This window comes from Opisthorchis viverrini (assembly GCF_000715545.1).
Source record: "Opisthorchis viverrini unplaced genomic scaffold opera_v5_419, whole genome shotgun sequence".
Taxonomy (NCBI): domain Eukaryota; kingdom Metazoa; phylum Platyhelminthes; class Trematoda; order Opisthorchiida; family Opisthorchiidae; genus Opisthorchis; species Opisthorchis viverrini.
The window spans coordinates 162,722-186,285 of record NW_008752077.1 but is presented as its reverse complement, the minus strand read 5'-3'; the positions used below and the strand labels follow the sequence as shown (position 1 = coordinate 186,285).

The 23,564-nt window shown below is 42.5% G+C and overlaps 1 protein-coding gene across 1 annotated transcript in view; it reads left to right on the top strand.

The window, feature by feature from the left end:
• Positions 1-17,775, top strand: part of T265_10886 (hypothetical protein) — a gene marked incomplete at both ends in the record, with an annotated part of 36,564 nt that extends 18,789 nt beyond the window's left edge. The window contains 7 exons of the mRNA XM_009177384.1: positions 546-881; positions 1,649-2,422; positions 2,566-2,709; positions 9,439-9,687; positions 13,541-13,684; positions 16,196-16,594; positions 17,648-17,775. Coding sequence (XP_009175648.1) covers positions 546-881; positions 1,649-2,422; positions 2,566-2,709; positions 9,439-9,687; positions 13,541-13,684; positions 16,196-16,588 — 2,040 coding nt within the window. The remainder of the gene's footprint in view (positions 1-545; positions 882-1,648; positions 2,423-2,565; positions 2,710-9,438; positions 9,688-13,540; positions 13,685-16,195; positions 16,595-17,647) is intronic.
• Positions 17,776-23,564: the final 5,789 nt, after the last annotated feature.

The following is a 23,564-nucleotide window of genomic DNA, read 5'->3' as shown; positions in this document are numbered from 1 at the left end:
TTGCCGTGAAGGGGAGTCGGTGGTTTGAAAATGATCTAGTATCAAGTGGAACTGTTTTTTTATACAGAAACTGACGTGGCGAACTGCTGCATGTGGTGAATGGTGGTTATTCAAATGGTTATTTGATCAACATTGCCCTATTTCTAAGTTCATTTTTTGGTTTATGTTTTCTCCAAGCTTGTCTTTCGCAAAAGTCACCCTTTGAAAATGATCTAGTATCAAGTGGAACTGTTTTTTTATACAGAAACTGACGTGGCGAACTGCTGCATGTGGTGAATGGTGGTTATTCAAATGGTTATTTGATCAACATTGCCCTATTTCTAAGTTCATTTTTTGGTTTATGTTTTCTCCAAGCTTGTCTTTCGCAAAAGTCACCCTTTTTATTTTTTTCGACACAAACAGTGGTTCCTTATTATAAGATCGGCAAACCAGGAAAAAGTGTATCTTTTCAGTATTTTGTAGACGTTAGATCCTGCTTGCATTCAACGAACATGCCAGTCTCTTTGTACAGTAAGTAAGGTCAATTCTCCCTTGTTATTTATGAGATTACACGAGAAATCACGTCACAAGAAGACTTGCTGACAACCGTGGTATTGTCTCGCTCCGGGCGTATGTTGTTCTGTGGCTGTCAATCTGGCCATCTGCGCTCGTTTGTGTTTCCTCTGACTGACAAACCGGAATGGCAGGATTTCATAGGCCACTGTGCACCAATCACAAAAATGCAACTGACAGCAAACGACGAGTTCTTGGTCACGGTCTCTGATGACTGCGCCGTCATGGTTTGGCGTCTACAAGAACGCGATGCTCGAGTGGGAAAATCGGAGAAGGAGACGACATGGGCTGAGGAGATCTTGATCACCAAGTCGGATCTGGAGGAGAAAGTTAGTATCACTTGATTTTTATCGATACACAGAGTTGGTTCGGTCATCAGTTTCCATCAAGTGCCGAACGGTTTCTGGTTTGAAGATTAAGGCACATACAACTGTGCGTGCTGAGCTTGGACAAAATCTCATTAAGTTTTTCATCCTAGATTTCCACTCAAGTCTTCCGAGTAACTTACGTTTACGGCGTTCAGGTGAATCGCCAGTGATAAGAAATTTGGCAAACCACTAGCGATAAGGTATTTGGGGTTGGAACGAGCAGTGAAAAATCGGAGCTCTCAACTTTGTCGTTTATCGATATCGGACAATGAAGACCAGAGAAACTCATATAGTCGACCGCTGTAGAACTGAATTATCGTAAAGTAGGTTTTTGTTTCTACCCGATTGATTTCCTCAGTGGTAGCATTGATGAGTTACCGCGATCGATCTACTCAAAATATACCCTACTGTAAATAGAACGATTAACTGGCCAAGTGGACGGGTTCAGCTGTATGTCATAACCACCAAAGTTGGTTGGCTGCGAAACGCTCACCTAGAGAATCCAAAGTGACATCCATAGTTTGGTGCACTTTCATTTGGGCTACTGGCCACAAACCGACGGGTTTAAGAGAAGCAGTTTGAACTATTTCCCTTGATCATTAGGAATGGTATTTACAACACACTTCGCTAAGGGCGTATATAGTGGCTTTCATTCAAAATAGAGACAGAAACAATAATAAATTTGCCATGCTAATGTAGTTCCATAAGGAACTCTGTATCTCTTTCAGAATGCAATCATGGCAGAGCTGAAAACCCGAGTTGATGAACTGAAAATGGAAAATGAGTATCAGCTGCGACTGAAGGACATGAACTACAACGAACGAATTAAGGAACTAACGGAAAAGTTCATCCAGGAAATGGAGACACTGAAAACAAAGAATCAGCTGCTGAGAACTGAGAAGGAACGAGACGCTGCCCACCATGAGGTCCAACTCCAGGAAGTCATGGAGAAACATAGTCGTGAACTGCAGGAGTTGGAGTCCGTTTCAAATAGCAAATTAATGACAGAATACGAAAAGTTTCAAGAGTTACAGGGAGCCGCCCAGCGAAAGGAAGATGAGTATGACAAGAAACTGAAGACGATGGAGGAATCACGTGAACGCATGTTGGAAGAGTTGAACGAATTTTATGATTCGAAACTGGCTGAGAAAAATGCTGCAATGGAGAATTTAAGTCGCGAAATCCGAGAACAGACATTAGAGTATGAGGTAACCAAGCGCCTTATAGAAGAAGATGCCGATAGGGAAATTTTGGAGACCAAAATTCGTTATGAGCGACGCCTTAGGGATGAGCGAGAGGCAAACGCTCGCTTGAAGGGGGAGTCGGGAATCATGAAAAAGAAGTTCAACAGCCTGCAGAAGGAAATCGATGACCACAAGGAGGAATTGAAGAAGTTTCACGTGGAGACACAGAAGTTGAATACGGTTATCCGACACCTGGAGAAAGACATTCAAGGTTTGCGAAAGGAGATTCAGGAACGGGATGAAACCATACAAGATAAAGTAAGTTATTTCTGTTTTGCGACTGACATTTGTGAAAGGATCGTAATCATTTAGAGCTGATGCATTTCTCCACTTTGTGTTGGACAGTGCAAATTCTTTTGAGCCCGTGAATCACTGACTTTACCGACTCATTTTTCACTCAGGAAAAGCGGATATATGATTTGAAGAAAAAGAACCAAGAACTGGAGAAGTTTAAATTTGTTCTGGACTACAAGATCAAGGAGCTGAAGAAACAGATTGAGCCGCGAGAGAACGACATTAAGAACTATAAGGAACAGATTCAAGAGGTAAAGTAAGCCTTTTAACCTAAAAGTAGTAGGAATTTCGCAGTTGCGTTTTATTATCCGTACTAATAACTTCGTTAGTTTGGAGGTGGTAAGAGCACAGAGTGTATCAAATGAAACTGGTTGATATTTCTACCGCACTTATGGTATTGTCGACTAATATACCTCAACATTAACGCATGGGCTTTCGCTACTAATCGGCCTATCCAAGGTAAACGAGAGGCATTTCTACTGATTAAAACCTCGTCTGGTGATAAGGGTTCACTGCGCACATTTGATAAAAGTCAAATTCCATATGGGCCTTACGGTTGCAAAGATGGACTTGGATAACTCTCAAGCACATGTGAGTGCACACGCTGTGTAAACGTGATCCCATAAGTCAACCTGGATCTTTAAACAAAGCTTCCGACTGAGCGTACCTCTTAGAGCCCATCTGCTCTTGTTTTTGATAAGGCTGCTTTTTGAGAAAGCGGAGCCATCTTAACGTAACCTCACTGAACCTAAACTCACCTAAACTAAATCCGAATATTGTGCTGACCACCGAGTCGGTATATTTTCTTGACTTTTGCATTAAGATATCATAATGTGAGGTAGCGAGTCTAATGAGTGAATTATAGGAGTAGGCAAATTCTACGAGATACCTGCCCCAAGTTTGTTTGGAAAATCTGTCCGCTTAGCAAGTCAAAGTTTACAACTGTCGTTTACGACCACAAAAAGCCTTTATTTACACCAGCAGCAGTCTCTGATACCTGTAATCTGGAACCGCCACCCTTTACACAAAAACACCAACTTGGTACTAAATCGAGCTCGTTTCTACTTTTTGCTGAACCTGACTTTTGAGTACACGTAAAATTAAAACACCTATCTCACTTTAAGTAAATCTTTTGCTTTGTGTTACTAAAACCAATTGCCGTCCAACCCGACCACAATTTCATCGATTGGCATTGAGCGAATCGGTGCCGCCAGAGGCCCGCAACTTCACAGTCATTACGCACCGATGGGCCAGGACGATGGCTTCAAGATAGTCCAGAGGTTATAATTCCATCTCACTTCTGATGGCTCTGTACAGTGGCTAGGATGTTTCTGACATGCCGCGGTCGCGTCCCCACACATTTGCGTGAGAAGAAAGTAACATATTGTCTACTATATTGTTTGAATGAGTTTTCCTGATTTTAAAGTCTCAGATGCTGGTTGCCACGTCGCGTCCTACCATCTTCACAATAACGAATACGTACACGGTTGTTGTAGTGCATGTAAACGCTCAAAAAGCAAAAGTTCAAAGTATACGAACGGAGATAATAGAGTAATTTTCAAACTGTCCTGTTTGGCTAAAACTCATGGACTAATAGTATACACCAAATGGCCAGATGTCTGCCTTACAGGAGAAGGACATTTAGTCTGTACAGTTTAGTTAATCTCATTGGGATAAAATACGTCACACTCTTTGACAGCACACAACGGGTTTCGCCTTTCTTGGGGTTCATAAACGACGTGAAATACCCGAGTTTCCGTCAACTTCATTTTCTACTTGAACCCAAAAGGCACGAAATTAGCGAAATAACTTAATTTGCATACCAATTTGGTTTTGACGGGAAACTCACCTGGAACCCAGTTGAATCTCCCGATTAAGTTGTTCCTACTCAGCTGTATGGTCTCATAAATATTTCATTAACCTCATGAGTAATGTATTACGTCAATACAATGTATTGCGATATCTCAAATATCGTAGCAACTGAAGCACGGGTCGGCCTTGTGCAGTGTTCTCATTTGAGGAAGAACATCATAAACGAGAGATGCAGCTGGGTTCCAGTTCAGTCTCCTTCAATGCGAAACTGACAATCAGATGGGTGTATAACTCGAAATACTTGAGATCTGTTTTCGACTTCTCCGGATATGTACAATCGAATTTTCACTGCCAATAAAATCCATGCAACCGCACGGAAGATCCTGCTGCGTGCTACACAGTGGATCCTAATTCTGGCTTAGAAATATAGAGAATGAATATTATCTAATTTTGTCTGTGGATAAGGAATTCTTCATCACCACCAACTGACACAGGCTATTGTAAACAGCACGGTAATTTTCTTGTTCTTTATCGTCTTGTGCAGCCATAACCGGCCTATTTGTTATTATTTCTTGTTGTATGAGTATGCCGATGAGAAGAAGCTCACATGGAAACGCAAACAGGATTAAATGAACTTGCTGCGTGATCCTGAGAATGCTGCTTTCAAGATACCCAGTGATGTTTACTTCCTCTCTCCGGATAATCGCGACTTCCATCGTGTGAATAGCTTCCAGTCGTTTACGGATGGTAATAATAATCGTCCAAAACCAACCTATGTGAATTGCCTCCGGGTTAGCTTAGCCAATGTCACCATCGTTCTCCTAATTTTCAAACTGCTTTTACCAGAGTCCGATGACCTTTTTATGTTCCCAAACTGAGGCCGATATGTGTCTCCTTAAATCGTATTCACAAATTATTGAATACGTTCTATCCCACTGGATTTACTGTTCCTGTCATATTACCTGTCATCTTGAAGGATGATTGCTACCTCGCAAATGGGTCACTGTATTACGCATTTAAGCGCAATGGAAGCTCTGAGTGTTGCAGCGAACCTGACAGTAAGTGCTGGAATAACGCCAAAACATGTTGACCGACGGTCAGCACCCAACCTACCTAACTCTTCATGAATGAAAACAAGTCCAGATGTTGTGACCTATTCTGCCCTGTTTCACAGTGACCCATTTTCCCCAGTATACCTGGTGTAAATTGTTACATAACTTGCCTGGCAGCAACAGATAACGCTGTTGACGCCCTGAGGGCGCATGTCCTCTCTGTAAAGCAGCGCAAAGTCAGATAATCGAAACTTTATTTTTCGTCCTGCTAAACTAGGTAAATAGCCACGTTTTGGAGGCTGTTGTTGATGTATTAATGTTTAAATACAGAAGTGTCAGTGGGCTTTTCAGTGTGAAGATCGGTAGGGGAGCTATACAATGAAGGCAAACTTTTGGATCCACAAGCACAATTAAGGGCGCGACTGTGCCATGTCGGACAATATCTCTAACCATTGATGTGTTCAGTCTCGGGGTCCCTATTGAGGGAGACGGCAATGACCAGCACAGCTGAGTTTGATGGCCATGGTTTTCACCCTTCGCTGCCAAGTCATCGTTTGACCTCCCTGGCTCGTTTCCGCCTTTGCGTTGTTGTGCGAAAAGAACCCTTCGAGGAATTCGATCAACTGGCATACGGAGCACGTGACCAAGCCAGCGCAACCTATAGAGTGTAATCGGTTCATATATCGTGGGCGAGTTATTTCTTGCGAAAACTGTTCGGCGTACTTCAGAATCACTTATTCGGTGTTTCCATCAGACTCGAGCAGTGCTTCGAAGACATCGATGGTGCTGCAGAATCTTGTACAGAGTCCACAGATAGATTCTTCACGTTTTTCTCTATTCAGCGTATTAAATTATATTAAAAAATTCACCAACCAATCGTCACATTTTGATTGCTAACTTTGGGTGCTCACTAGTCTCAACCAGAATAGCTAATTAGCAAATGATGTTCGTTTTCTGAGATGTATCTTAAAGTGATATGCATAATGTGGAACTGCTAATCGATGATGTCTAAATCCCGTTACCTGAAAACTGATGTTTTCAAGGAGAACCGTCCTCTCAGGCGACACCGTGGGGAAAGCTGACAGTTCGCTGCCGAGTCCTGGTCGCTCCGACAGCCACCGATATCCATCGATCCCTCGGTTGGGAGCCTACAGCGTTTTCACCCACCACACTTGTCAGTCCGCGCTCACCGCTGAATCGGTGACCCGCTTACGCCATATCAGCTGGCCTGTCCACTCCATACTCTGACTTGATCGGATGCGGATACACAGACGATTGCCTGACTCAGCTGCGACTGTGTGTGGCGTGTGCGATTTGTTGCGTTCGAGGCAGGGTGGGGTTGGGCTGGTGATTTTGACCCACCTGTCTCATAGGCACAGACGCGAGAAGACGTCGACATCTATTACTTGCCTTGCAATGGTCCGTCGTGTGCACACGAGTGTGCATGCTACATGTGTATTGGATGATCGGAAAACTGAGCTACATGCTAGGGTCTGAAGCTGGGTTTGATTCACCCCGGTCTAAACGTGAGCAGCTCTAGAGACACTGCGAGCTGGGAAATTATAGGGTGTTTAGGTTAGTCGCACAGCTTGTCCTGTCTTGTGGGTTGAAAGGTGCTACTTGTAACGGAATAGCTTGCCAGACAACTTACTGGCATCCTTCGGTTGACTAGTCATCAAAACCGTGAACGGTGCAAGCCCTCCATGTGAAGAAGCGATATCTCAAGACGACTGCTCCAAGCCTAACTTAGGCTTGCTGCGTTGGCATTTTTCAGGCGCGTGACACAATGAACTGACCGATTGAATAGATTCGTGTTCGTAGAACTATCCCAATCTTATCTAGTCATCAGAGCTATACTGTCAGGACGTGGATCGCAAGATAGCCGACAAAAAAGCTGTTTCAAAAGACTTATCTAGAAGAAGTACTTCGAAGTTTTCAAAAGAATCAAAATTGTTTTCAGACCGTTTTTCGCCATGATCATTATGGACGAGGTCGCCGTCACCACTGCAAGTGTGACGAAGGGATCCTACAATTCCGAACTGTGATCTCATTATCAGGCACTTTCATGACAAAACACGGAAAAAAGCGAATTGGCTTCTAACAAGAGTGCAGAAGCTGTTCTATTCATGCATTACGAAATCCTAGTTCCATGTCAAGACAGATCCACACATTGTACTATTCTCAAAATGAATTCTCATAGTTGCTTTTTTCAGTATTCAACATTATCTTCAAGTATATGCAGTAATACTATGAATCACTTGGATAACTGAGTTTGTAAATAAGGCCATCGAAGAGTAAAATTAGAAAGTATATCGTTTGGTAACAAAAGTTATCCTACTAGCCAAGATTTGGTACTCCACTGCGCTGAGAAAACCTGTTTTATCAACAGTCTTTGGAATCATACATTCATAATACCGTGTTCTGTTAGCTGTTGCAGACTTCCCCATAATATATATGCGTATAATCCACATTTTGAAACTCCTACTCTGTCCTAGGGCACCAATTCCAGTTAGTCTACATCACCCGTTTAGGCATGATTGATCATGTTAGTGCATTAGTAGCAACAAGCGCACTTCGTACGTTAGATATCCCGGATTCTATTTCCTGCACGGCGAAGGATTTGGGTTTCTGGTGGGTCCTAACTAGGGCGCAGCTGTAGTCCAGGGATTTCTCTCTGTGGGTGACCGCACCCGCTTCTAGGTAATTTTGCTGTTTCCAGGGTACGTGGACAGACAGTCATACATCAGTGAGTGGGTGCGCATATAATTTTAAATATAGCGTTTCATCATCTCTATGGTCTGCATCCACCACATGAGCAACAAGGGTCCTTCAAAATGATCCCTGTCCGTGAACACCAGACAGGTGCTCATGGATAACAATGGTAAATTAATTTTGTCAGACCACACTACACGGTGTCACTGACGCACCTGAAAAATAGACTTTTGTGGTTTTTCTAAATACCGGTAGCGCTTCATTTTTGTTTTGAACACTTTTGATGATTTGTGAATAAGATACTTCGCATGAGCAAGGTATGATCAAGCTTTCGGTGAAAGCCTTTGAAAAACAAAGATTTTTATTCTCTCTGGTTATTCTCAGAGTTCTTAGGTCCTTGTTCAAGGCTTTGCTCGGCACCGATATCAGAGATCCACTCTTCCTTTGGTATGCACTTTGCACTCACAAAGTGTAAGGTCATGCTCGTGGACGTGCAGTCACTGAACACGCCACTTACAATCCAGGGAGAGGTACTGGAAGTTGTGAAGCGTTTTACGTATCTTGGAAGTTGTGTTAGTTCTGAGTGTAGTGTGACAGATGAGGCCAAAGAACGGATCTGCAGAGCGCGGGTCATGTTTGCCAATTTGAGACATCCATGGCGTCAATAGTTCAGCTGTAGCACCCTTTCGGTGCCTAACCGCCCTGTCAATCGTTGTCTCAGAACCATAGCTCGTGTGGGTTGGTGTCAGTGAATCCGTAATGAAGCAGTTAGAAAGCATGTTTTCGGTTGTGTAACGGGTACTTCCATTGAAGAATGTGTCCAGCACCAGAAGCTGCGTTGGTTGGGACATGTGTTGCGTATGCCGAACCATCGTTTGCCGAAGAGTATGCTGTTTTCCATGCCCAACTCAGAGTGGCGTAAACAGAGAGGTGGCCAACCCTTGACTTGGCAGGGGAGTATGAAGGAGATCACGAAACGCTTGGTTGCTGTCGGTGCTACTCACCTTCCAGGATGGAGAAAGCGTGACCCTGACTGTGCTTGGTTGGAGACACTACAAGATATGACTGCCAACCGATGTCAGCGGCGTTCTTGTTGTCAGTTTCTGTCCAGATTGCCTGAGTGAATGCCTGGAGGTGTAGGCACCTAGGAATTACTGCGGTAAGCTAGCACAAAGTTCCTTCTCCGTCCACCTTTATTCTTTTCTTTACACTAAGGCTTTCAAATAAATCATGGTTGTACGGCATTGAAGCAGCGATGTTGAACACTGATGTCATGCTGTCGATGATGATGATGGGTCATTCGAGCACAGCTTCGGTACCCTCTATTTAGTTTTTTTCATCTACTGCCGCAGTTACACTTCCGACATATGAGTCATAGTAATACATCCTGACCATTTTTGATAGATGGAGGCTGAACTGGAGCGCTTCCACAAACAAAATGGCCAGCTAGAACTGAATATTGCCGAACTAAAGCAGCGGCACAAATGTGTGGAGAACGAGTTGGTCCAAGAACGTCAGAACACGAGAGATCAAGAAGCGTTGGTGCGGCGGTTTAAGACTGACCTCTTCAATTGCGTTGGATCGATTCAAGACCCTAAAGTGCTGAAGGCTAGCGTTGTTGCATTGTACAAGAAGCACATTCACGAAGACCTGGTATGTTTCCTGGTTTAAATCACGATTCACTAATGGTGACCCTTGTATTGTTGTGAAACAATGTGGACGACTTTTACAGACATATTAGTCCTAGCACCAAAAAGTCGAATAGCTGACGTAAACTTGGGATGCACCAGTGTAATCAAACGAGAAACACAATTTGTATACTCGCAATAACTAAACTTTACCAACTATCCCGAACCTGTTATCTTCATCTTTCACTTTCACGGGTCTACATAATGTACTCTTGACCTACCTACTGCAAATGAGAGAGTAGGGGCTGATTTCGGTCTTAAGCATACAACCGTTGGCAGACGGTCAAAACATACCGGTCATTGCACACCCATTTGGTAGCGAAGGAAGCCCGGTTTCAAGGATTTCTAGAAAAGCTTGTTTAGTCAAGAATAAGATTTGAAGCAAAGGTGTGAGTACCCACAAGGTTGCTGTAAATTCTTCGATATCTCGGATATCGTACCAACTGAAACATGAGGCGCCCTGTTTGCAGCACATTCATTTGAAGGGCACCATAAATGAGAGGTTCACTTGAGTCCCCCGTGAAAACCAAATTGAGTCGCAAATCAGTGTATTTCTCGAAAACGTGTGAGAGCTTATGTATGGTTATCATGCTTAGCGGACTTTCCACAGAGTCCCGATTTGAACAAGGCATTTGTACAAACATTGTTTTAGCCAACAGTTTAGTGAAAAATTATCCCTTCACTTTATTTCTAAGTGATATTCATCCATTAACATGACGCCCATAAATGAAGGCTGTTAAAATGGTAGCCCAACCATTAGCATTCTTTCACTTTATCCCAATTAGAGCGAGCAGGCTCTACATTGAGGTGCAATGGCACATAGTTCCCATTGAAACTTTCATAGTTTAGATATTAATCTCATCCGAAGGCATGGTTTTGTCATTTGCTAATATCCCGAAAACGAAAGGAAAGTGACAGAGAAAGCTTTCAACATGCCACTATAGACTATTCAGGCGACAGCGTCTTCAAATACAGGATGGTATCACCTTTGTTGATAAGATTCTTCAGAACAAGTTGAGACTTAGTGGTACTTACAGAATGCCAAAGCAGATTTTTCTCAGAATGATCATGTGATACTTACAGGAGTAGGCACTGAACTTGGCTAGAAATGTACATTCTGTGAGTGACACCTGCAATGTAAATCGTCCATAGACTGTCCATAATTCGCCAAACCTGGTAGCACTTCGGCTGATTCCGGTGTCACTACCCGTTAAAGATGTCTGAGCCACAAGACAACCGTATGTAAACACCAGTGCTTGAACAAAGTTCGTCTTCTTCTGAGGAGTTGGACATTATCAGAATCTTTGTGTATCGTTTCACCTTTACCAAGATCTCACGCTTATAGTCAAAATCGGGTTATGACTTTCGGTGTTCCACATAAATTCAGAGTGTCCAGACGGGTAAAGTGAGTCAAAACACGTTCAGTTCTGATCAGTTTCAGCTAACTTTTTAAAACATTTTTTCTTTGTTTAACAGTACGGGATTTTATTTCGGGCCATTTTCTCAAGCTCTGAGACTATCAGCTAACAAAAAACTCTACGATATATGTAGGGATATTCGAAGACACGGATAATGGGATAGTATTCACCTTCTTACCCATGCTCCCGGGCTTGGATTCTGGAAGAGTTGTCTGCAAATTAATGCCAGTGGGTGTTGACCACTCAATTTGGGGGCGGAAAAGCACAATGGAACTGATGATGTTGCAGACTGCCAGTCATTAAGTAACTTAATTTAGTTAGATATTAGATAGAGGGAAGTGTCGCTTTAGAGGATCACGCGATCGTTCTACTCTGGTTACTGATGTCGCTGCTGCTAGTGCTTCTGCTGATGTTGTCGTTGAGGATGATGATCGTGATGGTGATAAAGACGATGGTGATGATGATGATGATGATGATGATGATATGATGATGATGATGTGATGATGATGATGATGATGATGATGATTATGAACGGCCTCACATGCCTTGGTAGCTGCATAGTGCGTAATTTTCGTGTAGTGGATGAAGCCAGAGCGTGGGTAGTCCAAGCGTCGGTAACGTTGGCCAATTCACATGATTTGTGGTATCAGAAGCGAATCTTACCGAACCTACAGTGCAACCGCAAAAGCCGTCTTACTTCTTGGTTGTGAGAACTAGCCACTCAGATCCCGCAGCCTAAGGCTTTTCCCGAATTCGATCACCGAAGTCGCTGTAGCATAGCAAGAGTTGGTTGGTTGCTGCGAACACGCAGGAAGGTGATGCGCAGACGGGGACTTGGCAACAAATCCACATTGTCAGTGCAGTGAATTATATTGATCAGTGCGCACCCAACTGCGCACTGATGATGTCTCCTCGTATGATGACGAAACGTTTGCAAGCCAATTGCCAAGCTCGGCGAACAGATCAACAGCCATCTGATCAACAACCAATAAACTCACCCGAGCTACCAATATTTCACCACATGACGTCGAAATTATACTCTGGCGTTTCGGATGTTAGGGGTCACTTACACAAAGACTTCAGTAAGCTGACCTGTAACTTGTTGGATCAGTCTGTTTCTCGTAGTCGATATCTGTGAACCGAAATTTGTACGCTCATGGGAGTTTACGTGGCCAAACAGCTTTGACTTATGGCTGTAAACAGAACAGGTGGACGAAAATTTACAGATCGATTACTGGCGGCAGTAATCATTTTATTCATATGGGTTGACCGTGGTGCTAAAGAAATTTGGTCACACATCGACGGAACCTCTAACCTGGGATGAGGAATCACTTCGTGATATCCCGATCACCCAATGTTTTGGAGGATATCAATGGCTGAAGTTTGCGCTCTATCTGCGTTCTGTCTCAACTTTTAATCCCACTTCTGTACGCTTTGAAGACGTTGTACAAATGAATTTAGATGAATACAAACAAATTTCGATTCGCCTTCAGTGAGTTACCACGTTTAGCGAATGAGGTACGAAGTGAAGCAATATAGACGGATGTTGAGTGACTTCGCAAGGATGAGGTAATATACTAGGCTCAATGTTAAACCACGCTCAAGTGGCGACCACGAATTTTTTTGTCCTTGCAGTTAGAGAGCAACACCAACGACCAACTGTATTCCTCATCGCACTTAATAATTTTTATAAATGAGTACGCGTGAATGAAATGCTGGAATAAAATTTCGAGCACATGTTTTCGTAGTATTTGTGGGCGCAATCAGCAATATTTAGGGGAGGCATCAGCGAGTTCCTCAAAGATGTGAAGCAAAGTGATGCAAACAACTTGTTCACAGAATGTGTTCCATTGACAATGAAGGCGATAAAAAACGAAGTTTTCGTGGCATTCGGGCTTGCTTTGCTAGTGGGGTTTTTGACACATGGATAGCGGTTATTCCAGAATACACCCTCATTACTGGGAGGCAAGATTTATGTTTTCATAACGTCTTCAAAGTGCAGCAGAACGAATTCGCTTAGTAATTTGGGGAATTTAAAGTAATTATCGGATGAATATAAAGCCACCATAGGTTCGAATTTTATTTTGATGCCACTTTCTGGTTGAACTTGAGCATGTCGGACCATTTTGAACCGGTACTCTTAGGAATTTCCTCCTGAGTCAGAATAAAAGAAATGATCAACAATAAGTTACATTTATATGTGATCCTTGTGCCTGATAGGATAGGTTCTTCTATCGTTCAGTGTTCTCTTGTCAAACTGTGCGTTTTGTTTTGAAAATTTTGGTGTTTCGCTCTTCACACCGTTTTCGGACAGTGCTAACAAGTCCCCCACGATCAGCATTTCCTACCAGAATTACAATGTAGTACAGTTTATTCATGAACATGTTTCATTTCTTTCAGACAGGTGAAGCTACGGTTGATGCAGATATTCAGAAAGAATTTGCTCGGCAAAGGGAACATTTGGAGCGCTCTGTCTCAGGTTTGCGAAGAAAGCTAGCGAGAGACAGTGAAGTTCATCGTGTTGGATACGTGCGCATCATGCAAGTGAGTGAATGCAGTTGGGTAGAGTCTTGAATAATCACTTGGTGTCACCGGCAAACGGCCAGCTACGCGGTATATAACCAGATCGTTTCCCGGACACTCGTTTGCTTCGCTTAAAACTAGGACGATGGGGTCACTCGCACCTACATGATAGATGCCGTTTTTTGTTATCCTTAATAGAACATAATAGCCAGATTAGGTTCGCACCAATGAGGGTCTGCTTATATTTACAGAAGCCTCATCTGTTTGCTAATGCAGTTTGTACACAGCACAGGTTAGTGTGGTGATACTGCCTGGTCGATAGCACTCGACAGCAAACAAGGGAAACATTCCGTCGGTCCTCTGTTTGCCCTTTAGCAGGAGGTTTAGTCTGACTTCAAAAAGCAATCGGTTAATTCTGACCACTTAATTAGAGTTATCTGTTTTGGTGGGAAAATATTGTAGGGAGTGTGGTAATTATGATAGGCTGGAACAGCTGAAATCCACAGGCTTGGTTGAGAACCACTGTGTTGAGGTTCCCAATACGGAAGTTTGAGTCACACGTAGGTTTGACGATCTCGATTATGAAAAGGAAAAATAGGGTTCAAAAGTCTGCGGTACTATTGGCATAGAGGTAAGCAAAGCCATACAACAAGCCTCACTTATTAACGTCCGTGGCATCAACCAGTGCACAAATCTGTCCCGGACAGGAGCAGTGCAGTGTCAAACAAAGTTAAGCGGAATGTTGACTCAGTGTGGGTTGCGGTCGTCTCTCAAAACCGTCTCGTGATTCTGATTAGCGATGCGACCACACGGTACTCATGCGAAAACAAGTCCAGACAGTCTCAGTAAACGGGACACTAACCCGCTTTGATAAGCAGGTCAGATAAGCAAAACAAGCGGAGTTAAAAACTGCGCAGATGCGGCAAGCAAATGAACTGGGGGAATTATCATGAGGTCAAGTTAGATTCATTACACTGATCGAATTCGTATACACCACATACATTATTCTTCCCTTCCAACGCACCTAAAGGTAGAAATTCGACGCGAGGCTCAGCAAACCAGGTCCATTATACTGGGGGAATATCATGAGGTCAAGTTAGATTCATTACACTGATCGAATTCGTATACACCACATACATTATTCTTCCCTTCCAACGCACCTAAAGGTAGAAATTCGACGCGAGGCTCAGCAAACCAGGTCCATTATAAGTGATGTTGAGTTTAGTAGACTTGACAATTAAAGTGGAATACAGACGTTTAGCCGAATATCGGGATGCGGATAGTGAGGCGATCAATAAATGCTAGACAGCCACGTTGAAGAAATTAGTTAGCAGATTTGGGAACAGAAAAGACCGCACAAGGAAGACTATGAGGGCGTAGAACAGTCCAGTCCTCAAATATGTGAACAAACTACTTCACCTCAGGCCCAACACTGTCGGTAATCTACCTTATTATAACCTCGTTCTCCATTTCCCCCCACATTCATTTTTTGCAGAGTAGGTAACTCACCTCAACTTCTAAGTTTCCCTTATTTCAAAACACGGTCGGTTTTCCTATTTAACTTTGCCGTGACCACCAACTAAACTGACCAAATATTCACTGTAACTACAGCATGACTGACTCCCACCCAGTTGTTTGTGATTTGTGCTGCTATTCTGGGATCTTAAGCATCAGTTACTGTCTTGGTTTACTGCACTGCATAAACCCAATGAGATATCTACCGATATCTCAGTGAAGTGTTTAGTCTCATGGTTTGACGTACGGCACACTTAATTCTTTTAATTTCAGACCAGTTAGTTATTTTCTCAAAATGTCGTCGCACAAAACTGACACTACTAGAGGCACGCAAGCATCATTGAAGTTTTGGTTCGTGCGGTCCAAGTATGGAGAGGCTAGCCTCAGTTTACAGTCATGGAGAATGTCGACAAAGTGTGGGGAGGCCATGATGGAATATTGTCTTGAGTAAATTAATTTAATGTACTGTGTTGGCACTATAACCTCAGTGATATGATCCTGTGGGATTTCTCACAACATTATGTTACTATAATGAACTACCTGAGTGTTTACGCTAACCCGAACTCTCGACTCTATTGTTGACGCTTCTAACTCAGTAGAGTTGTATGTTCTTTCTAACATTTTTTAGTTGGAACTTAACAACACGTTGAGTAATCCGCTTTTGATGTTCAAAACTGTTAATCCCTATCCTACGATAGAGGTGGGTCATACAGTAACATCGCATGGAGCACGCCATAGAGTAGTTTCAATTATATCCTTGCTGCAATGAGCTTCCAGTCAAAAAGAGCCGTTTTCTTGTTCCGATGAGGCAGTTGTAACACGGTTTTACTGTACATTGTTATTCCTTTTGGTAGCTGATGACACTGACTACTGCCTTTTGTAGATTTTCTGTTTAAGACCGGATTGATGCAGAGTACTGGGTGCAGACTATTTAGCTAGACAGTTTTATCAAAACTGCAGTTAGTGAGAGTTTGAACTAACCCATATGTGATTTCCGAAATTGTTTTCTTTTCCAAGGAAAACGTTAGCCTAATTGGTGAGATCAACGAACTTCGACGGGAACTCAAACTATGTCGCAACAGAATAACAGAGCTGGAGGCAGCGTTAGGTCTCAACCGGAAGCAAGGTGATGCCGCCAGGCAGCTGCTCTCTCAGGTTGCAAAAAATCGCCCAAATGCTGTGTTGGAAGCGGACTATGAGCAAGCGCAGCGAGCACTTACAATCCAACAAGAACTTATTGTTCAACTACGTCGTAAATTGGAGGCATTGGGACAGAATCCTAACAACGCTGAAGAACTGCTCTCTGAGCTGCAGGACCTCATGAAGGAGCAGTATATGTCGGAGCTTGATTTCATTCCTACTAAGAAGACTCCCCTTCCACCAATAGGAAGAAAAAAGTCGATGGAATAGGATGAGGTGCGTAAATAGGTTCGCTTCTGAATAGGCCCAAATGATATGGGAAAACCATAAGATGGTTCTGTTAAAATAAACCCTTGTGACTTATCTGGCTTGAGGCGTTCCACTTTCTTCCCAATGAATCAACCACAATGAACCAACTAAATCATTTTATTTTCGAGATGCAAACACTGATTTCATTGTCCCAGTATTCAACAACACGCTGAAGCTGTCCCACTGACATGACTTTAAGGCATTCATCGAAAAATGGTGTCTTATAGAAGAGAACCACCGGAAATGGGATGTACCATTACAGGATTCGAGATAATAGCTTACTAAGATAAGAATTAAGATAAGATAAGACGAACCTCCAAGTGGATGTAGGCGCAAGAACCACTCCCACTCTCACTTGAGAAGCGCCTGGTCGAAAATACAGTCTGGTATATTCGTAAGTTGTTTCCTTACGTGTCATCAGTTTAGAAGTTTGTACCTTCCACCCACTATAGATTTCGATCATGATTGTCGATAAATGGCAAGTTCTAAGTATTCGGAAGGTGCAACTTAACACAGGAGGTCCCTTATCCTGTGCTGATGCCTCTTTCGTGCAATCAGTTGTCGTTAGCACGGAACCCGTCCACAGAATAGTTTTTTCTCTCTTCTTTCAAATGCAGCGATCTTTCCTTTTACCTGATTTGTTTACTTTCATACTTTATGAGCTGTAAAACCTAGCTGCTTGGGACAGACTGTCAGGCGGAAAACTCGTCTTTTAGTGGCAGAAGTATATCCCTCACCAGCGCAATCTTGAAGCAAGAATGTCTTGATTCTGCGTTTTTAAAGATGCTATTGTTGCGGGAGTCCAGTAGTTCCAGGACGAGATTACAAGGAAGACAGAATAGAAGGGCGTAATGTATGCTTTAATCGTCTACTGACGGTGATACGTGAGCTGAAAATATAGAGTGAGAATTACGAGTTAGTGGTCTATGCAAAGGTATGGTTTATATAGTCGTAATAGCCATGTAACTTATTTTTTTAATGTTGGTGAATCATTCAAATTTTTTATATTTCTGCTTGCAGCTAATGGACTAAACTACGCTGATTCAACGAAGGAAATGCCAGAAACCGAAAACAATATGTTTGGTGAATATTTTCGAAACCGTCATATTCACTTTCAGCATCCAGTGACATTCTGCCCCAAGATTCACTCCTGACAAATACACTATGACTTTTAACATCTGAAATTGCAGTACTATGATATGATGAAGGTTTCACAGAGTTTCGAGGTAGTCCTAGCTGTGAGCACCATGGACGCCGGTCTTTACTAGATCTTAACTGCACCGGTTTACAGGAAATTTGTTGAAGCAAAAGTAAACCCTTCGAAGTGCGGCGAAACAAACTTCTAGTTCCGTATCACGTTGCATGATAAAAGGTGTAGAAAAACTAGCCTAAATGAGAACCGACCTAGTAGACTAAAACACACTAAATAAGCGAAACCCATATAAGAAAAATATGTAACCAGACAAAATGAACGAAAGAGCTGTCCGTAACTTGCCAAATTTAGGACGTGGTATGGTTTGCGCCTGGATATTTAGGCAACACCTCAACCCAATTCTGAATCAGTCAATGCAGTGAAGTCTACCCGAGATCATATAGCATTTTCCAAACTGCAAGAAGGTGGTTGCAAACATCCCGTAAAGTTTAAACTGCATAGAGTCATAAATCACTTCCACACTTTTCAATAACACACAACTGTTCAGTCAGAGAACGATAAGCAGTGGAAGTTCTGAGCAAAGAAGCAGTATTTCGGGTAATCGTTATATATCTCTAGGAAATGAAACAGGGACCATAAATTCTTGAAGAAACCAGTATAGCAATGGCGATTATATCTTTAGTAAATGCAAAAGGTACCCATCTGCTTTTCCTTTTGATCCTTTCTGTGGTTCTGATTAAAATATAACCCCTAACACGTTGTCTTCTTTCTCATATATGGTCACCTTATAGTTTTGCTAATTTTATTGCCTTTAAAGTGGCAAAGGTCTAACGGTTTATCTTTCGTCTCTCATTTAATAGCAGAAGTAAAACTAGTCAAAGAAGTGAGGTTTATCCAAGAGGGTCAAAATTTGCGTTCTAGCTTTGATACATCACTAAGTGAGGAACGTATCTGCTTCACGATGTTGTTCGTCCCATGTGGTGACAATGTGAAGAAGCGCTCCTCTCCTGCCAAGCTGCTGTCACCGACTTTGTAGGTATTCATTGAATTCCAGAAGTCAGTGAAAATAAGTTTAACATGCAGAGATGGCCAACTCATGTAGTTAGTCATTAGGATATAAAATGGTGGTTAGCTGTGCAGTTGTTCAAATCTGATGAAGAGCAACACAAATAGCCTCATACAGTGTCCCTTACTGGTTGTGATTACCTTTTTATTGGCAAAAGGTGTATCAAATCTTTCAATGCACACTTCACGATCATATAACCCTTAGGTTTGAAAACGCTAACAAATTTTGCGAAATAAACTCATTTGCAAACAAAATTGGTTTTTCGAGAGACTCATCTGAAGCCCAGCTGGATCTGTCGTTTATGATGTTTTTTAGAAACTAAATGTGTTGCATCAGGCCGCCGCCTTTTCCAGTTGGTATTATATTCGAGATATCTCGGTACATGTATGGACGTATTACACTAATCTCAAGGCTACTTGAGAACATCCTAAACGAGAGATTCCGCTGTGTTCCAGGTGAGTATCCCGCAAAACGTATTTGATTTGAAAATGTGTGCATTTCGCTAATTTCGTGCAATTCGGGTTCAAGTAGAACAGGATTGACGAAAACTCTGGGACTGCGCCAACCTGATAAGGCCCAACAAGGGCAAAACCGGTCTTGTGTTGTCAAATAAATTCCAGCAACCTTATTAGTATTGTATTACGTCTTCCGATTAGTCTTTGACAGATTTTCACCGAAATCTATCATGTTCCTGTTTGCTTAGTACACAATTACGGACTGCCATAGAAACATGAAAAAGATTAACTGCTTTCTTTTCTTCGCCGGTGATGGTTCTGAGGCATGCTATGGTTGAAAACATGGGAAGGTCAGTTCGCTATGAAAATTGCTCTACTTAGTGGTTGAGACAGTGATAACGCCTAACGAAACTCACCTTTGAATAAAAGGTTGACATTTGTGATTTTCCGGCCTTTTGACAAAAGTAACCGCTTACCCAGTCTTGCTATTTTTCCAGGGACGGATGAGGAGATAAATCAGCCAACAACTCTGTCTCCTCTAATATCGCATTTTCAAGGAGTGCTGGGCTTTGCGGTCATCAAAGATGCTTCGCGCACCTTGAGGTTGTTTTGGGTCACCAGAGTGCAGATGAACACCGCAAAGAGTGCAAGAATGGCAAGTTTGGTTTTACCTAGAACGGATTAATTCGTATGGGTCACAGTTTGCCGTCGAAAGGTAAATGCCCAAAAGTTTTTCTTCCTCTGATTTTCATAAATATCATGAAAGTCTCTTTTTGCTACATAACATTTGTTTACGGTCGCAGCACAGGTGCATAGGGACAGTCTCCAGAAGATTGGTGACTAATTGTTCGTTCTGTGCCTGAAAAAATACCTTGAGGTGCAAACAGTCACACTGAAATTGAAACCGGTTGACACGTTTTTTGTATTTGATAGTTTTATTAGCAAGCTTCCGGCGGTTATTCAGACTGCAGGTGGTGAGGTTCTGCTCATCCGCAAGACTAGTTCTTTCGGTCAGAGGGTTACATTTACAGGTTCATCTATTGCCAATTTCCACTGTCGAAGAATGCTGCGTTCCAAAACAGAGCTCTGAGCTGTAAATTTCACACAGAGAACGGATCACTTTTGCCGCGGGATTTTACCTTTGTACTTTCAGAACTTTCTGGTGCTTAAGACAGCAATATGATTTTCCTAATACCAGACTTTGTCTCCTACAAGTAAAGCCCATACTTCAACCTTGGCCCAAAAAAGCTGCATTTGTGGACGGTAGAAGTTGAGATTCAAAAATTCCTTTTGCCAAATAAATTTACACGAGCATCAAGAAGTCCGTTTTTCCGATTCTCTTGAAGCCACACTAATACAGAACTAAGTAGACCTGCCCGAAATCTGTGCTTTTGACAACATAAGAGCAGCTCAAAAAGATCTACTTGAACTGATCAGAACGCTTATCCCCGCACTAGGACAATATACTGTTACCAACATGTGATCAGGGAGGTTGCGTCCAATGTCACTCAAAAACCTGGGAAGCAGTTATTCAAACAGATTCATCCAAAAGAACAGATTCGGCACAACCACTAAATTCGGTAATTTTCCTTAGCTGAAACTGAGAAGTCTTAATCGGACATGACACTGCGTGTCCAACTTTTACATAGAAAACCCGAGCAACGTTTCAGAGAGGTTTGGTGATCAATCGGTGGTGGTTGGGCAACGTTGCACTTTTGGCACAAAATCTTTCAATTGATGAAAACCCAGAACAACTTTCAAAATAAAAAACATCCACACGAAAAACCCTGCCTGCACAGATTTGAGACCCTGCAGTTGTTACACTCCACGGCTAAACGTGCCAATCCATCCCAGCAAAAAACGAATTCATTCGTTACCAATTTAGTGAAGCAATGAGGAGACCTATACAGGTAAACGTAGGTTTAAAGGTGATGACTTTCAAAAAAACATCCACACGAAAAACCCTGCCTGCACAGATTTGAGACCCTGCAGTTGTTACACTCCACGGCTAAACGTGCCAATCCATCCCAGCAAAAAACGAATTCATTCGTTACCAATTTAGTGAAGCAATGAGGAGACCTATACAGGTAAACGTAGGTTTAAAGGTGATGCTGCTTTCAGCAAGACATGAATTTAACTTTTAGTTTGGCGGTAAAGCCTGCGGTGTTTTTCCATAATAAAAAACCAACAGGCAGATTTGTCTCCATTTAGAACTGTTCGCATAGTTTACAATATTGCACAAGATACAATGATCACTCAATGCACCAAGCTTTGCCCCAAGAATTCTTGAAAAACATGTCTGCACAAACTGTTTCGGATAAACGTGCATTGATATTAGGTAAGACGTTTGCCATTATGATTTATGCATATTAGATTCTATGGTGGCATGTTCCGACAGTGCTTCATTGCAGACTCGAAAAATATGGTAAAGTACAGCAAATCACATGATATTCATTTCATCGACCCAAGATTTTAACGGATATATCGCAACGTTCTTCAATAATTTCCTTGACCGCGCGGCTTTTCGGTCGAAGCCACTTCACACCCATGAGATAGGCACGTCGTTGAACAAGGGCTCAGCTGGACAAATTTGACTTGTTTGCATTAACTCCGACACGTCACTCGCGCTATCTAGCCTGGAAAAGTACATTTGATGAGCACAGTAAGTGTATACACACTTGAAAATCTGAAGGCCTTTAGAGCCAAATCGGCAGTTAGTATTCCCTGAAATGTGGCTAGACGTTAAAGAAATGTCTGCTTTTCGCTTGTTGAAGTCGTAAGTACAATTAGGGTATACCTTGACGGATCGTAAAACCGGGCTAATGAGGACGGAATCAGTGCTGGAGGTAACTTCCGCACCTAAGATTTTAATGCGGAATCAAAAATATCAAAATTCGCTCCTCTATACTTTGATAAGAATTTGTAGGAGGGCACGATCTACATCTCACCCAAAACAACGTGGCACAAATCGCTCATTTTGAGATCCGATTTCAATGGAGTGTAAGAACTGAGGAAAAATTACTTTGGGATCGCCTTTTAAGGACATTTTGTTTAGTGGAGTGGGACAAGGACGGACAATGTTGTTGCCTTTAGAAGCGACACCGCAAATATGGCAGTGGTAGAGTGGGCTGTACTTTAGAGAGGAAAACCAAGATAAAGAGCTAATTCGGGGAGAACAGGCAACAAAGAACTCCTTTGGCCATGATGGCCCTAAAACTTATATCCTTCAGTCATACTTCATTGTGATTGAGCCAGAAGACACAAACCTATCCAGAGTGTCCAACCAGGCACTGAATAAGTGGGAGTTTAGCACTGGCTATGGGACTCATGGATGGAAAAAGACGGCCAATCAGAAAAACTGTTTCAGAGCCTTCTTGGCGAATCGAAATACACAAAAAGGGCATAGCGTACGGCTTAGGTACAGTCGAGCGTTGAGCGTGTTTTATTCAGAGGAGAAAGTACAACGAGTTACCGGCATTCATAGAGAATTTACTAACATATTTGCAAGAAGGTAGAACGCAGATGGGAACACTGGAACCCAAAACTAAGATCATGTAAGGACAAGGAAATACCCACAAGCAAGGGAGAATGGACATATCGGGTTATGGAAAACATGGTGGAGTCAAAAATGGAATGTGCAGACCACGCTCGTTTATCACCAGAACATGTTAGAAGCATGAATTTAACCATGTTAAGAGGGATCGGAGCAGATGGAAAGGAAAGAGCATAGTCGGGCCATGCGACTTGCCAAGTATCTTGAAGTGCCAAAACGAAGGTGCACAAACGCCAGGTCTACCCCAAAGGTAAACAAAAATTATGTAAGTACAAAAATATACACGAGGGGAAATGCACAAGTCACATAGCATGGCGGTGATAACAGAGCAAGAGAGTGAGAATTTAAAATGAACAATGAGTGGTGTAGTTGGGATTTGATACATAGATCATAATCAAGTGTTCAGGGGACGTGATAAGTCATCATACTGGAGAAGTGAATTCTGAGACTGTAAAATTAGAGTGTTATGGGGTGGTTGGGCTCGTTTGAGGAATCCACGTGCACCGGCTTCTTGATGGTTATAGAGGAAATCTCTGGTGCTCAGGGTTACTGCATTATAATTTGAAATCACTGGCACTGGATATCACTGAGGTTCTTGAACAGAGGAGCAATCCCTCAGCCTCAGGGTGAGGGGCAGTCACTACTGCTACTAATATTATCATTTATTTTTGAAGAGCAAGCGGTGAATGCGAAAGAGCAACAGGAGAATA